General features: G+C 34.0%; 1 protein-coding gene across 6 annotated transcripts in view; it reads left to right on the top strand.

Annotated features, from left to right (window-relative positions):
* Msr1 (macrophage scavenger receptor 1) overlaps positions 1 to 17,089 on the top strand; it is a 77,576-nt gene that overhangs the window by 40,174 nt on the left and 20,313 nt on the right. For 4 of the 6 annotated variants that reach the window (XM_048791811.1, XM_048791809.1, XM_015486046.2 and 1 more), the window contains 2 exons: positions 1,523 to 1,612; positions 5,086 to 5,139. In XM_048791811.1, coding sequence (XP_048647768.1) covers positions 1,523 to 1,612; positions 5,086 to 5,139 — 144 coding nt within the window. Of the gene's footprint in view, positions 1 to 1,522; positions 1,613 to 5,085; positions 5,140 to 7,420; positions 8,684 to 16,571; positions 16,595 to 17,089 lie in introns of those variants that run through there. The other 2 variants (XM_048791812.1, XM_015486049.2) reach the window with 2 other exon arrangements.

Here is a 17,089-nt window from a genome sequence, read left to right as displayed (position 1 = left end):
ATTTGTTCTTTTTAGTTATGCATGACAGTAGAGTGTATTCTGACATATCATACATACATGGATTATAACTTCCCATTCTGTGGTTGTACATGATGTGAAATTACACTGGTCATGTATTCATATATGAACATAGGGAAGTTATGTCTGATTCCTTCTACTGTCTTTTCTATTCCTATTTTTCCCTTCCCCCCTGTTCAATTGCTGAACCTCCACTTCTTCCCTGCCCCCTATTGCTAGTCAGTATCCCCTAGAAGATAATAATTGCTAATTCAGAGATATGACTATAGTGAAGGAAGGTATAAATATATATCAGGTTGCCCTGATAATATATGTTAGACTTTTTTAGACAGTATGATAAAAAAATCCAAACAATATATACTACAAAATATATAGAATATATATTATATATATATATATATAAATATAATTATGTAGACAAATTAGTATATATTGAGTAATTAAGTTAACTCTTCTTTTAAAACATATGCTTAATTTCTGATGGAATCAAAGTTTTACACTGAGTTGAATATTATTTCTTACTATTTATAATAATATATTTAAACTGAACATTTCTTAGGGACAGCCAAATTTGGGGTGTCTATGTGAATGAATCTCAAGAAATGATTTTTAAAATAAATTAAATATGTATAAATTCTTCCTCCTGAATCCTGTGAACTAAAGGCAATATTCTAAAAGGTTGATACTAGAGAAAGAAATTAATAAAGCCTCTTTTAATGTGGCTCCCTAAAAGATTCAACTGAAAATTGAATTAATGGAATCTCTATGGATGGATAATTACACTTAAAATAAGAAAATAAGACATAAACTATTTTATGTTAGTTTGTTTCAATCACTGAACTCTAGGATGAAAAATTTTATTCCAGAAGAATATAATATTTTATTCCATAGGCTTTCATGGCCACCATAGATATGGGGTAAAAATAATGGCCATTTCAATTTTAATTTAAGTATATAAAACCTTTGACTTATGTATGTACATACTATATACCCATAAATAAGTCTGTGTGTATGTGTGTGTGTGTTTACATTATATGGGATTATAATGGAATATGTAAGAACATGTCTAAGAGACATGAAGCAGTTAACTGAAGAACTAGTACTCCAATTTTTAAATAAATATCCTTTGATAATTTTCATTGCCTGAGTTTTAATTTTTCTAAGACAAATCTTAAAAATTCAATTTTTAGAAAATCATCATTTCAGTTAGAGCAAAATGTGTCATCTAAAAAGATTCCTGATTCATTACATAAACCTTCTAATCAAAACTCCAAGATTTTTTCTTGTATGTTTTTACTTCTAACATTATGTTATTTGTTGAATATCTGAAATGTATTAAATGCACTAATGTTTATACCTATTTTATCTTTCAGTGGCACAAGTGAAATTTTAGAAAAGAAACTATCCTCAATTAGAGATTCACTTATTTCATATTCATTTGTAATACCCTCAAAACTACGTAAACAATGAACTGTTAACCACTTTCTTTTTATTAACCATGCAGGTCCTCCAGGTCATAAAGGTGATCGGGGGGCAACTGGCTTTCCTGGCTCAAGGGGACTCCCAGGATTTACAGGAAAGGTGGGGAGGACAGGTACTTTAATACTGTGTATTCTGCTATCAAATATGCAAATAAACATCAGATCATCATTTCTGAAAATTTCTTGGACAACAAAAAATTGCTCATCATAATAGGAATAGTAGCACACACATGTAGTTTATTTTGTGGTCTGAAAATTTTTTGAAGCTGGTTTCTGTTCACCTGAGGAAAGCTTCTGTGTCCTGAAGGAAAATAGTTTAAAAACACATACACACAGGAAGGATTTATGCACTCTATACAATCATAAGTCACCATGAAGAATGGTATCTATCTTAGAGCAAACAGAGTGGAAAGACTGGCAAAGAAAAACAAACTAGCAAAATATAAATACCCCTGTAACCACACTGGCCAAACGCTGTTAAGACACAGTTGGCAAAATGCTGAAATCTTATTTCATGTGCAATAAACTTCTTTCTATATTTATTAATGCTTAATAATCAACATGGTTCAGCTCTTTAACATAGTTTTGCCTTTTACAGTGTCATACAGCTGGCAACACGCAGTTCGTTGTCTTTTCAAACAAGCTTCCTCCACATAGCAAGATGTATTTAAGGTTTCTCTCCATCTTTTCATTACTTGTTTGTTCATTTCTCTTTATTATTCAATGATATTGCATTTTATGGATTTATCATAATTGATTTATCCTTTTACCTAAGAAATAAATCTTGGTTTCTTCCAAGTTTCAGCAACTATTAATAAAACCACTCAAACCCTTTATTAGCATGTATTTGCATGGACCAAAGTCTACCTAGGAGTATATTTACTGGATCGCATGGCAAACATATTTATTTTTTAAGAAGCGGCTGAACTGCCTTCTAAAGTGACTCCACTGTTTTGCATTCCTACCAATGAATAAGAATTTCTGTTGTGCCACTTGCTCACTGACATTAGGTTTCGTCAATGCTTTGGATTTTAGAAGTTCTAAGAAATGTGTTGCAGTGTTGCTGATGATATCAGTTTTTATATGACAACCACAAATAAGCAACCTGTAATTAGTCTCCACTAGAGATGTGATTATCTGAAATGAGTGGTGTGTTTATTTGCCAACTACCTCTAAACTATCTACCTTTAATCAGGCTCTTTGGGCAATATAGGAAGAAGTGTGTGTTCATAATTTGTTTAAAATTATCTACAACATCAGGGATCTCATTTCCAATATGGGCAATTTGAATTCAATAGACAAATATATTTAGAACCTTAAATTTGATGCAATTTCAAAGCTACTTATAGTTACAAGATAATTTAAAATAATTTTGTGAAATAAGAAGAAATAATTTAACTGTACTGTAAACTTAAAGTAAAAATGAATCTATTTGTCTATGATCCATCTGAAATAGTAATGGTCATTTAGCTTCCTAGGAAAACTCAAAATAAAGTTTTGTTTTGGAATCTTTTTATACTTTCCTAGTTTTATAAAGCTACAAATTAACATTAAATCAAATATCCAAGACATAGCTATGCAAAAAGACTTTCAAGAATGATGCACAGTCTTTTTCTCTTTCCTAATTGTGAAATTAATGCTGAAGTAATGAAATTAAGCAGTATATTATGTTATCTTCTCTGTAAAGAATTAGTACTGATTAGTTTCATCTTGTTTTAACTCCCTAGACCATTTTTTTCCTTTAATTTCTTAGATTTTTCCTCTTGAACATCTGAAAATTTGGCACTATGACAAATTTAGGTCAAAAAGATAAGAGAGGTTTGGTGGGCTTTGGGTTACTTAATGGTTTTTGTTTTGCCAATTTAATACTACTTGAAATTATTCGATCAAAATTATGAAGTTAATTTAATGATACAGAATAAAATAACAATATGTAAATTAATTCAAAACTAAGAAATTCTCTTTATATTATTCTAATAAGAATAGTTGGACTTTCATTATATCTTCAAAATAAAATTCAATTGGAAATAATTTGTACATTTTAAGTGCTTCAAGTCTTATACTCATTACATACCACATTTTTAAAGATTTGATATATTAGAGGTCAGAAGAAATCTTCTAAATGGCATATAAAGACAAATGTCCAAAACTAAGCACAGATGTAGACAAAATAAGCTAGAGAAATCAACAGGTTAATCAATAAATAATATTACAACTTTAAATGGAATTTTAAAAAGTATGCCACAAAAATTAAATTGAGATGAAAAGGTCTTTGTCTTTCATTCATTGAGAATAAAACTTCAGATTCTAGCTAAGCTATGGAAGATTTAAAAATAACGGAAATAATAATAGAGGAGCTCCCATCTCTTATGAACAAGTACTTTGCAAATATTGTTACTCATTTTCAAGGCAACTCTCCGATTAAAGAATTATTTCTTTTTAAATTTCACAGAAGAATATGCTTTATCTCTAGAAGTTGAAAGACTGTTGTCAGCCACATTTCTATTAAGTAACAGAGCAGACTAAGTCAACATAGAGGTCTTCAAACTATTAGGATCATTCAAAATTCTATTGTTTTTAAACTACATCCCCTAGAGTCTACATCCCATAGTGTATTTTGGATGGAATTATGGAGATACTTGATTTTTTAGGGGGAAATAAAAAATGTTAACAAAATTTTGATCTTCAGCCAGAAATCATTAGAATCAGTCCTATGTTTATGCTAAGAAGGTAATTCCTTAGACGATAGATATTTGATGCCTGTTGGAAGAATTAATAATCAAGAGCAGCGCTACTGTCATGAAATTTCACCATAAAAATCACTTGTTAGTACTAAAGAAAGTTTTCCTGAGTATCCCTTAAAAATGTAACTGTGTGTGAATTACAAATCATTAGCAAAGATCAAGGTCTAGCAATATTTCCAGGTCTATTTAAATCCTTGCCCCCTATAAAATGATAATATTTGTACTACATCTTTATGTAAATGGATGCTGGTTTTTGAAGTCAAAAGTGACCAGCCTAGGGGTTCATATGGTGCACGGACCTTTTTGCCCTCTGTCAGGAACTAGGTTGTCAGAATCTAAACACTCTGAGCAATCCATTCACAGCCTAGTGCTTTGGCTGCTAAGCCATAAAAGAATGGAAAATGAGATAGGTAAATTATAATAGGAAAAAATCGAGTCAGGTTTAGGATAAGGTGCAAGATACTGGGCGTCCCCAGGATGGTAGGGAGGCACAGTCAGATGAAGAGAAAAATATAAGAATACATAAGTACAAAATAAACTATTTACACTTCAGCTCTGCTTGTTTTACAAAAATGGAATATGCATCACCTTTGTGATAATTTAAGATAGTATACCAGGTTTGCAATAGTTTTTCAAAAGTGATAGCAATTATTATTATTATTAACATCCGTATGATTATTATTTTGCAATATCTACATGTTGCTATACATTGATATTTTAGATTGACTGGTGATGCCCTATCTCCATTTAATGCAGCATTGTTGGGGCTGGAAGTGCAGCTCAGTGAGGGTGTGTGCTTAGTACCAAAAAACAATTTCTTTTTTTGTTATTGTTTTTTAAAGGAAATCCTGGACAAAAGGGCCAAAAGGGAGAAAAAGGAAGTGGAAGCACATTCAGTAAGTTATTGTTTCTCATTTTCTCTATGCATTTTTGTAATCAATAAGATTGTGATATCGGTGGTCTGAGCTTGAGACAAACGTTGAGAAATTCAGCATTGATCCATGGAGAGTCTGTGGAAGCCAGCCACAGTTTTCTACAAATAAAACATGCTAATTGGAGTAAAACAAATAGATGAGATTATGCAACTCTTTCAATCTCATTACCCATTTGTATTCTGTTTTTGTGATGAGTACTATTTTCTAAAAATTCCACATAGAAAATTGTTCAAGTCAATTTCTATCCACTGAGGGAAAATCAAGCTTATGAATAGAAACAATTACAGCCTCCTTACCTACTAAAACTGAGCGAACTGAAACCTTATATGTAGGAATTTAGACAGCCCAAGAACCCTGACAGATTAATTCTCTGAAGGCTGTGTTGGTCAGGGGCTGAGGAGGGTGTTTTGTTTTGTTTTACTGAAACCTTGAAAAGGTCACATTCCATATTCTAGACTTTAAGACCTACAACAGAATAGATTTAGCAGCTGGGATCTTTGTCAGTGGAATGCAGACCCCAGGTTGCCATGTAGAGAATCTATAAAATGGACCTCAAAAAATAAGGTCATCTTATTGTTAAATGAAATGTGCATTATTTCTTGTGTGTCTAGGTGAAATTTTCATTAATACAATGAAAGGGTTATGAAGAGGAACGAGGCTTCTTTACCATTAGGAGTGCATGTAGTGTGTGTGTGTGTGTGTGTGTGAGAGAGAGAGAGAGAGAGAGAGAGAGAGAGAGAACAGCTGAGGTGAACAGAGTCATAGTCTATTCAGGGGTGCATTTTAGACAGATTATAGCAAATCCTTTGATGTACCAAAATCTTGCAATTTTTAGTTGTAATGCTTGTTTTAAAAAATGCAGTACCAGTATATCTCTGCTTTCACAAAAAATGATTTTTAACCTAATACCATGTATGGGTGGCACATTTAGACAATGTAGAGTTATGATTGTGAATATCAGCCAATAGCAGGATCTTTCAAAGTTGAACAACTCAGAATATTGTGTATCTCTTAGAGTGTTTGATATTAGAGACCATTATCATTTTTATGATTATATTAAGATAATGGGAGCATTAGTATATCTTTTGTGTTCTCTTTTTTGTGTATTTTTCCTTTGAGATGGTCACTTTTACACAAAATTCTTCTTATTCTCCTTTGTCCTTTTCCTCCATTTAAGTTCAGTTGAGCTCTTCTTGTCAGTCTCTCTTCCCCAGCTTTATGTGTATCTTTATCTCTACCTTTACTTTTTTTTTTTTTCTGTCTTTATTTTCTTTCCCTGAGGCTTTCTCTGAGCTTCTAAACACTCACTCTAGTTGAGTTTGGAAACTAAGGAACTTATTTATTTATTTATTTATTTTGTCTGTAAACTGAACAGTCACACTGTCTACTGTTACCTGGGGTTATCAAATGCTTGGAAGATTTTTTTCAAATATGTTTGGAAATGTTGTCAGTTACAGATTTTTCAGGGCTATTTTGGAGTTCATGTGCATACTTTCTTTGACAAAGCCATAGAGGGCTACTTATGTATATATGTGTACATAACCTCCATATTCCTCTCTGTGCCTACCCCAAAGAATATATATCACAAATTCACAATATTTTTAAAAGGAAGAATCATTTACATGTACATCTAATATAACGCGCTCTATATTTTTCATGTTTAAGTTGATGTGTCTGTCATCTGTCTTTGTCACTATATATGGCTCTCTTTCCTCTGAATGACCACACATTACTCCAATATTCAGCTGTTCCATAATTATCATAATAGAATCATTCAGTTGCTAATCTTAAACCCTCAATTTTGCTTGGCTTTAGTAAATAATGCTAATATTCAACAACTTCATACATGATATTGTGAGAATAATTTTTAGTATAGGATTTACTCAAAGTTGAACCAATAGTTCAAAGGTTATATGCATATTTTTGCAATTTGATTAATTCTAACAAATGGCTTCATAAAGGTTGTACCAACTTATGCTGAATAAAAATAACTTGCTCCCCACATAATTAATTAACTGTGGTATATGAAAGGATCATATTGAATTATTTTAATATATATTTGTGTATGTTTCAAACACAATTTAAATGTAATAAAAATAACCATTGTTTTCCTCTTTTATATATATGTCAGGACCAGTACAACTTCCTGATCATATTAGGGGAGGACCCTTTTAAGATCAGGTGGGTTGGGCAGGACACTCTCTGACTCCATCTAATTAAAAGGCCTTTCACCTCTGGACAGGTCATCAACACAACTGACTTCCAAGATCCCTTTTGTGACTCCTCCAAATGACCCTGGTTCCTGTGTCAAGCCTGGTTTCTACTGGCTTCTTCTCCTGATCCTTGGTGCTGTTTGGGTCTCCACTGCCACATTCATACATTCTCCACTCTACTACCATCACCCCTATCCCCTTTGCACCCCTTGCCTGACTCTCCCATGCAGTGACTGGTGGGGTGCCCAGGCCTATTCTCAGGTACCAGACCAGCAGCCCTCTGCTGTTCACTCTCTTAGTCATGCTAATCCCTCTTTAATTCATCGGATCCTAAGGAGAATTGATCATATGAGAACTGATTATATGTGGTTCTTTAAGTTAAAAACATTATTCTCAACCAAGGTTAGGGATGGCATAGAAGAAAATCTATTCATTCATTCATTCATTCATTCACTTAACATATGTTCACTGTATTCATCCAGAAACAGGATGTAACAACTAGTGAGATAGACATTGTCTCTGGCCTTGCAGAGATAATTGTGCCTGAGAGATTCAGACAAGCCGGCAATTAGAACATGCTAGAGCTCTATGGGGAAAGAACAGGACTTTATAAGTGTTCAGAGGAGATAAAGATTCCCTAGAATATTAAAAAATAGATTGATTTAGTTTTCTTAGTTTACCTTCCTTTCTGATCTCCAGCTTATAGCATATTATTTTTCAAGTTTTAAAAAACTAAGGTAATGTGGAGCTTTGGATAATTTATTCAACACATTTGAACCAAAATGTGTTTCCTTAAATTACCTATTTCAAACAAAAACATCTTACACATGATAAAACGATGCTGAAAAAAAATATTACAACAAGTCTCTCTGTATTTTAAGCTTTAAGTATAGACTCTGGAGAAAAATAAATATTTTAGTAGAAGTAGAGTTATTTTGTGTAGGTGAAGAAGAGGAAGAAATTGAAGAAGTGGGAAAGGCAGACAAAAACGTATTGGAAAAATGTGGGATGATCCCATGTTATTTTTGAGTGCCTCTGTACTGAGAAATGTGTGACCACATTTTCACAGCTCTCCTTTTCTTCAGGTTTTAACACACAGCCCCAAGGTTTACACCATTAAGTTTCTTGTAGAATTCCATGTAGTATGTCTATGTGTCTCTCTTCATTTCCTTTCCCTGCCCTTGTTAAATGGTCACGTTAACACCTACCTCACAGGGTTGTTGTGAGGACCAAATGAGATATCCTGTGTGTGAAGATGCTCTGTAAAATCATAAAGTGCTTTAAAATCATAAGATATGGTTCACAGTGGTCTCTCTGAATGGAAACTGCTGTTCCTCTCTGGTATAATGCAGACATTTTAAATCTGCAGTTGTAATAAGAGAGAAAGCAAAATGTAAATGCAAGGAGCTAAATAAATGTCATGGATGAAAAAAACTGCTAGAGAATAAGACAAGATTTTATATTAGAGCAATGCAAGTGTGACCAGATCACAAATCAGTGAGTCTGTGTAAAGAGCATTAGTTATAAATAAAAGAAATGACTACACAGTGTGCACACCAGAGGATGGAAACTGTCAACAGAGATCAGAACAAAATGTCAGGAGAATAAAACAAGTATTTGGACTCTGAAAGACACAGCCTGAGCCCAGGATGCTTCTGTTGAGAACATACTAAGAAGGCAGGAACAAATTAGTGTTTCAATGAAACTGGCTTGTTTCTATTACTGCATGACCCCAGAATCTCCAGGGACGAAAGAAAGGGATGATTAGCCAATTTTTCAGAGTTCTCAGTATCAGCAAACCATCACCATTGAATAGCTAGTTAGTGCAAACATCTAGAGATATATTGGGCCTCTGTCCATGCTTTAATTTGATGTGATTTCCTATCCCACATTTCACTAGAGGCCAGGCTGAATGTGGGAGATGTCTCCTGCCACCAGGTCTTGATCCATACTGGCTAGAGAATGACCCTGAACCCAGAGATCCTGGGAGGCAGTTCCAGGGGATTCAATTCACAAGTCATTGGATATCCCAGACTAAATATAGATTTTTGAGACAAAAAATAGATGCTGTCCAGTCTGAATGCATCCACTTCACCAACTTTATCAATGTACAATGAAAAGGAATCTATACCAAACCCCAAGGTTGGTCTCAATGAATTGTTCACTATGTTCTCACCCTAAATGAGAAGAACAAGTGTTTCTTTTTAAGTGAAAGAATTCCTACCATTCAATTAAGCACTTTGTGAGGCTCTGTCCTACACAGTCACATTATGGAGGTGTGGTTTGTTAGTATCTTTTACTATGTTTTGCTCAGACCGAATGAGACTATAAGAATTTTGAGTATCTTATTCAGAATCTCGTACAAAGAGAAGAAAAATCTATTTGTCTTTGGTTTCACTTCTATTGAGGACTCAATTCAGTCTCAAATTTTTCAAAGTACTCAGATCACTAATTTTAATAATGAACTCTTAAGGGTACTGGCTGAACACCATGTGCTTTTGATACATCATTCTATCTAAATTTCAGAAGAGTGATCAGGGTAATTACTATTAGAATCTCCATTTAATGGATTAAAAATTGAGGCCTACTGCTAATAAGTGGAAGAGCAGAAACTCAAGCCAAATCTATCATTCTCCAAAGTCCCTATGACTTTTATTCAACATCTCACACTAGTTTTAAATGTGTGTGTGTGTGTGTGTGTGTGTGTGTACACATGAATAAATAGTACAAATATTTAATAGGGAGCCTGTGGAAGCAGGGGAGAAAACAAGATTTGTAATGAGCAGTTGGATTTCCTAGAATAAGCCTTATAATTTGAGGGCTCTAAGAAGATATAAAGTCTTATAGTAGGTCAAATTTTAAAAAAAAGCATTTTGATTAATCTTTATTTGCTTATGTTTCCACCTTTGTAACCGCTCTAGACATTGCCTGCAGTCTCTCCCCAAAGAATATTACTCAGAAGCATAGACTCCTAGAATGCTCACAGGGCGTCCATTATCACTAATGAGAGTTACTTATGTGTACCTGGGGAAGAGCTACCTGTTAATATTCCATCTTGATTTCAGTAACTGGCTCAGTTTTAACATTTTTTAGTATCATTTGGCTGCTTTGATCTCTCTCTTCTTTTATTGTGTTTCTTTTTTTAACTCCACAGTGTTCTTTCCTTAGTCACACTAATTATGAGCTAGCAGAGCAGAATATACCTGAGAGTAATGATGACTCTAGGTAAATTAGATAAATGCTACTAATTCTTGATGGTAATGTGGTGCTTACAGCTTGCTGGGATTGCACAAATTGTTGCTAAAGACATACAGCATTTCAGTAACACAATAGGTATGTTCTTTAATAGCATAAATATCCAATATGTCTTTAAATTTAAATGGATATTTAAATCAGTCATAGATCAAGCAGTTAGCACTTGTCCTATTTAGTTCCTACCCCAAATAACTCTTGCAGCCTGACTCACCAGAGTCAATTGGAAGGGGAAAAATAAATCAATACAGATCCATCCAGGTCTTTTGCACCAGCAAATTTGAAATTCATCCAGTATGTGCAGGAATGAAGATGGAGAAGAAACATCTGACACCCTGCTTCCCAGCCTTCCACAATCTCTGAAGACCAAAAAACTTTCTTGCCCCTCTCCAAAGATCTTCAAAGATCCTATTCTGCTGCAAGAAATTTAGCTTTACGTGAACTAACACAAGGTCATTTACTTTGTTCAAATTAAAGCACCTCTGAGGATAGGTTCACAATCTATTATTTGGTCCCTTAACCTGCCATCTCTAGAAATGTGCTGCTCTCATAATGTGAATCTCAAGACCAAATTCCCTAGAACAACATAGATTGCTTGCACATGAAGTGTCCAGGAAATTCTTCCCATTACGACTTAACCAACAGACTCTTGATTTTTCCCTGGTGCTACTGTTATTCTCTTTTTTTACTTCCCTGAAATCCTCACATAATGCTTGATCCACTTCAAAGTCAAATACCTGAATTCCAGGTAAGTTATAAAGCTATTTACAAGATTCTAATGTGAATTCTTCAGCAAATGACCCTACTACCTAATAATGTTTTGTATAAATCTGAATTTTCACTTCCCAGAAATGCTGACCCATAAAGCTGAATATAAACATCAGTTTCTGTGCACAACATTTTCACAAAAACTCCACATGGCATTCAGCATAATACCTCTGCCACCTGCAAAATGATTAGCTATCTTATCGTGAAATATCCTCCACCCAGAACTCTTTCCTGTTATATTCTTAAATCTCATAATCAGTACATCAACTATACCCAAGGATATAATTTCTGGGCACCAAAAGAAGACATAACATATTAATCATGGAGAGTAACCAGTTGAATAAATTATTATTAATGTATTCAGGTATTATTGAGGTAGTTAAGGTCCTTAATAAGTACTTCTGTAATTTTTAAATAGGACCTTCCTTCCTTCCTTCCTTCCTTCCTTCCTTCCTTCCTTCCTTCCTTCCTTCCTTCCTTTCTTCCTTCCTTCCTTTTCCATCATTAAGTTACACCCATAGCTCTTAAATGAGAATTTTAAGTACTCATTTTTTTTTTAAAACAAGATGTTTGTTGTGCTGAAATCACATCCTAGTTAGTATATTTGGTGCTTTAATTACCATCTGTGAATTAAAGAAAATGTTTATATTTTCAACTTTATGCCACCAAGGTTCTCTATTTATCCTCTTTCTTATAAATATTCCAAAATGCAAAACATAAGTGAAAAGGGGGAAAGGAAATTGTGTGAGTCTGGTTGTAATACCAAAACAGAACACCAAAAGTTGGTAGCTTAAATAACAAATTTATTTTCTCATGGTTCTGGAGACTGGAAGTCCAGGACCCAGCTGCTGGCAGAGCTGTTCCCCACAAGGCATCTCTGCATGGCTTGCGGATGGCTGCCTTCTTACTGGGACCACATTTGGTGCTGTGAGTGCTGTACTTGTGTTTTTTCTCTGCTACAACACAGGTCCTACTGAATTTGAGCTCCTTCCTGATGAATTCATATGACCTTATTTGCCTCTGTGAAAGCCCTACTTCTAAATACACATTGAGAGGCAAGATATCAACATGTGGATTTGACAAGGACACAATTTAGTCCATTAGAAGAAGGTATCAAAATTGATCTTGTGTCTTGGACAGTTTCCTGTCTAAATTTTCTCAGTATAGGGCTGAGAAAATGTTTTGAAAAATGTTTCCAAGAAAATTTAGTTTTCTCTGCCTGTCTTTCTATCAATTTGTTCTTAAGAGGGTTTAAATTATACCATAAACAAATTTGAGGCATTCTGGTACATTTTATAGTTCTGAGAACAAGTTCACTTTTATTTGTTTCTGAGCAATATTATGTTTTCTCAGTTCACTGACATTCTTCTACATTATGGCATTTCATGAAATAAAAGTAAACAATAATCAATGTTGATGCTATTAATGAAAAACAGAATGACCTTGGAAATCATTTATATTTTCCCCAAAATGATCACCACCAATGTATTTGTAAGAATAGATAAGTGGAAAGTAATGAAAACATGGTCAATCAAGAAATAAAATGTGTTGGTTCATATGAATATTCCAAAATGCAAAACATAAGTGAAAAGGGGGAAAGGAAATTGTGTTAGTCTGCTTGTAATACCAAAACAGAACACAATAAAAGAAAGAAAGAAAGAAGGAAGAAAGGAAGGAAGGAAGGAAGGAAGGAAGGAAGCAAGAGAAAGAATTAACCCTTTCAGAAAGAAAGAATTAACACTTTCAGAAAATGGGTTTTGCTTCAAGAATGGAAGGATCCAGGAGTTCAAATTAGATCATTTGGACTGAACCTCTGAAACTGCGCTCTCTCTCTCTCTTACTTTTGTTTATTTTTCTTTAAAGAATGGTCTTGCTATGTTTCTCAGGATGAACTCAAATTCCGGGGCTCAAACAATATTCCTGCCTCCTCCATTTCCTGAGTAGCTGGGGCTAGAAGCATATAGTTCTCTCCCATTTTTCTCCCTTACTCTTCATGTGTCACATTCTTTGTCAGATAGGCTTTGCTGAGCTGTCTTATCTTTACATTTAGCTGTGCCTGAGAAAAACTGCCGCCTTCTTCTTCTTCTTCTTCTTCTTCTTCTTCCTCCTCCTCCTCCTCCTCCTTCTTCTTCTTCTTCTTCTTCTTCTTCTTCTCCACTTGGATTTTGAGCTTTCTCCTTGATTAACTCCTGTATCTGGAGAGGGTCTATATTTATTGCCCAACAAGTGGAGAAAATACTAAATAGTTGGTAAAACAGGATAGTCCCTTCAGAATCCCAGAGTGAAGGGTCCAAGATACAGAAAAAGTGGACCAACATCACTGTGTTGTTCAATAGTATTTAGAAATATTATTGCTGCTTATTTATTAGAAAGCAATGCACTAGTTCAGATATTCCATAATGTGAAAGATTTAAAATTAAGTAACCATACCAATTCTGGTACATATTGATATAGAAGTTGTTTCTAGTTTATGTAGGATATCAGAGTATCCTCTGAGGATTTTATCATACAGAGATGACTGAACTCATCATGCAGATTCAAATTTCAGTGGGTTTGTGTTATGAACAGTGGTAGGTGATTTATAAAAGTTCTTTTTGGACTCTGAATTGCAAAGCAGTAAAGAAACTTTTATAATAATGATACTTTTGTGCTACCATCACCTATTTCTAATTATTAGTCCAGACATAAGAATTTTCATAAATAATAGTGTCATGATTTGGATATGAGATATTCCCCCAAAGCTCCTGTGTTAATACAGGAATATTCAGAGGTGAAATAATTAGATTGTAAGAGCTGTAACCCAATCTGTCCATCTTAGTTTGAATGGACTAACTGGGTGGTAACCAGGTCGGCCATGTCCAGAGGTAGTGGATCACTAGAGGTGTGTCCTGGAAGGGTTCATCTTCTCTGCATCCTCTTCCTCTGTCTATTTGCTTTCTGGTCACCATGAGCAGAGCATCACTTCTCTGCCATGTTCTCTGTCATGATGGTCTAATTCATTCTGGGCCCAGAGCACTGGCATCAGCCAACCACGGACTGAACCTCTGAAACTGTGCTCAAGTAACTTTTCCTCCTTTAAGTTGCTTTTGTTAGGTGTTTTTGTCACAGTGACAAAAAGCTGACTAACATAACTGGCATTTATAATATCCTTCTGTGCCAGGTGCTCTGCAAATTACTTCATATACTACATCTCCTTTACTTAATCTCTCACAAGAAATCTGTAAGTCTGCTATTTCTCCTATAAGGAGTTAGGGCTATTAGTAATCTATGAAAATCACATAACTAATATATGTGTCATAGGTCTCAAATTTTAATCTCGGTTTATCTGATTCTAAATTTTATCACTTAAGAAAAATACTTCAGTATGTCTTTTCTCTCTAACCTCTCCACAATAAATTTATCATTTCTCACGTAATAAATTTGTGAGAATCACATAATATTATACACAAGATTATGAATTATCATAATGCATTGATTGATTCTCACACGAATCCTATAAGGTCATAACAAAAAAAAAAAAAACATCATAAGGAATGCAGAAATTAAGATGCAAACAGGCAGAACACCTGGGTCTAGAGCCAGGTCTCCTGGCTTCTAGCCCAGAGAAGCATCCTGTTTTAAGAGTCCGTCCTTACCCTGATGAGTGAGAACAGAAGTCCTCTTGAAATAAATAAAGCCTTTACTACTTTGATCTAAGAGCCCACATATTGATGTCCACCATTTGCTAAACATATTTCTCTATTTTTTTCTGTTACAAAATATGCCAATATTTTTTTCTTAATTCTAATGAGTTTCTACCATAATTACCCTACAGTGGTCCAGCAAATGAAAGAAACTGTTTCTTGGAAGAGGAAAGAGCTTCTTTTTAGAATTTTTGAAGCTTCGTGTAATATATCCCTATCCATTTCTGAGCACAGCTGTTGACATGAATTATAGTCATTCCTGCCAGGTTTACACAGAATAAAGACCATACACAGTATTGTCTTCTACCAATTCCATGAAATCAATCTGTACATACAGGAGGCATATTGTCTTTCAATTATTTCAATGCAAAGTCAAGGTCCAAACGCTCTGTTTTTTGGAAAGGTATTTTTCCACCATAAAACATTAGAAAATCCTACCCTAGCTTTCAGATCTGCCAATAATTAGAATGACTAAACTTTAAAGGGCCAATTTGGGATATTTTACTTCATAGTACCAGATATCACATCCCTAATTTTTAACTTTATAGGCTCCTAAGATTACTTTCAGAATAAATTGTAATTCATAATAGTATTACTATTTTTATATAGTACTTTGCAGTTTATAGTACAAATTTTTCATATATTGTTATATTAGAAACCTCAAACCTAGGAGATAGGTGTTATTGTATTTATTTTATAAATGAGCAAATCAGGGCTCAAGGGGTTAAATTCCTTACCAATGTCTCAAGCCCTTAGAAGAAGGGTTATAAGGACTTTCATGGTATCTGATACATAGATTTTCAGAAATCAGAAAGCATGGCAACATAATTTATGCTGTTTTATGCTGAGAACCTTCTAAATATTAAATTTCATACCTTAATAGATGATTTGATTATTTTTGTGTTCCAGAGTTTTAACTGAAGAGCAAAATTTTAAACAATCCACAAATGGATAGTCTATATTATAGTTTATACTATTCCCCTTTATAAAATTTTTAAAGTTCTCTGAGTAATTATAGAAATTAAGAATCACTTAGAAATGAAACATTAAGTAATAAAAAGATTGCTCTAAAATGGCAGCAAACATACCAATAAATAAACACTACCCTTCAAAAGATAAACAATATACTTCTCGAAATACAATTGTTTTTGTAATTGACAATTTCAAACACAAAGTTCTTCTCTCATCTTAAATATTTGCCATTTTTAGAAAGATCATTCTAACTTTTATCTATTGATTTAATTAAAATTGACAAATTAAAAAGAATTGACAAATTAATTATAGGAAACGAAAGTCTTCTTTCACATTTTTATTTATTGTTGTAATTTACTCTTATCATTTAGACTTACACAATATCATCTGAGTTTAGTGTAATTTTATCTTGAGTTCTCAATCAATGAGTTCTCAATCTTTATTTTAGTTGTTCAGCAGTTGAATTGTGTGTGTACAGAGAGCCTTTTTTACTGCTTGGTTTCAGGCTTCTGACTTCCAAGACTGTGAGAGAACAACTTCCCTTCAAGCTACGGTTTGTGATCATTGACTATGGCAGCCCTATGAAACTAATGTATGTAGGCATCTTTGGCCAGAAACTCCTCTCCACACCAACTCATTCCAGCAATGAGCACCACATCTCTGCCTTCATTTGAAGAAGTGCCTTAGCTTTACTTGGGAATCTAAGAGAATTTAACCAAGATGTGGGCATAATGGGAAAGCATATGCAGAAGTATCTACAACTTCAAGTTGAATCTTAACTGCACTTGAAATTCCCCAGCTAGTGGGTACACCAATCTTTTCTCACTGATCATTCACCTCAGTCTCTCCTCAGCAATCATAATAACTTTATATACTTTATCTCCACTGAAATTTTCTCCTTATAGTTTTCTTCTCTTTACTCTGAGATCTCCAAAATTATTGTATCCCTTGACTTCTGAACTAAGACACAAAATATGTTGCATTATTTTTCTAGAGAAAAATAATGGTATCTGGGTGTGCATT

Source organism: Marmota marmota, unplaced genomic scaffold (assembly GCF_001458135.2).
Source record: "Marmota marmota marmota unplaced genomic scaffold, marMar, whole genome shotgun sequence".
In the NCBI taxonomy this organism is placed as follows: Eukaryota; Metazoa; Chordata; class Mammalia; order Rodentia; family Sciuridae; genus Marmota; species Marmota marmota.
Note: the sequence above shows the minus strand (reverse complement) of the source record. Positions and strands in the feature narration are given on the sequence as shown.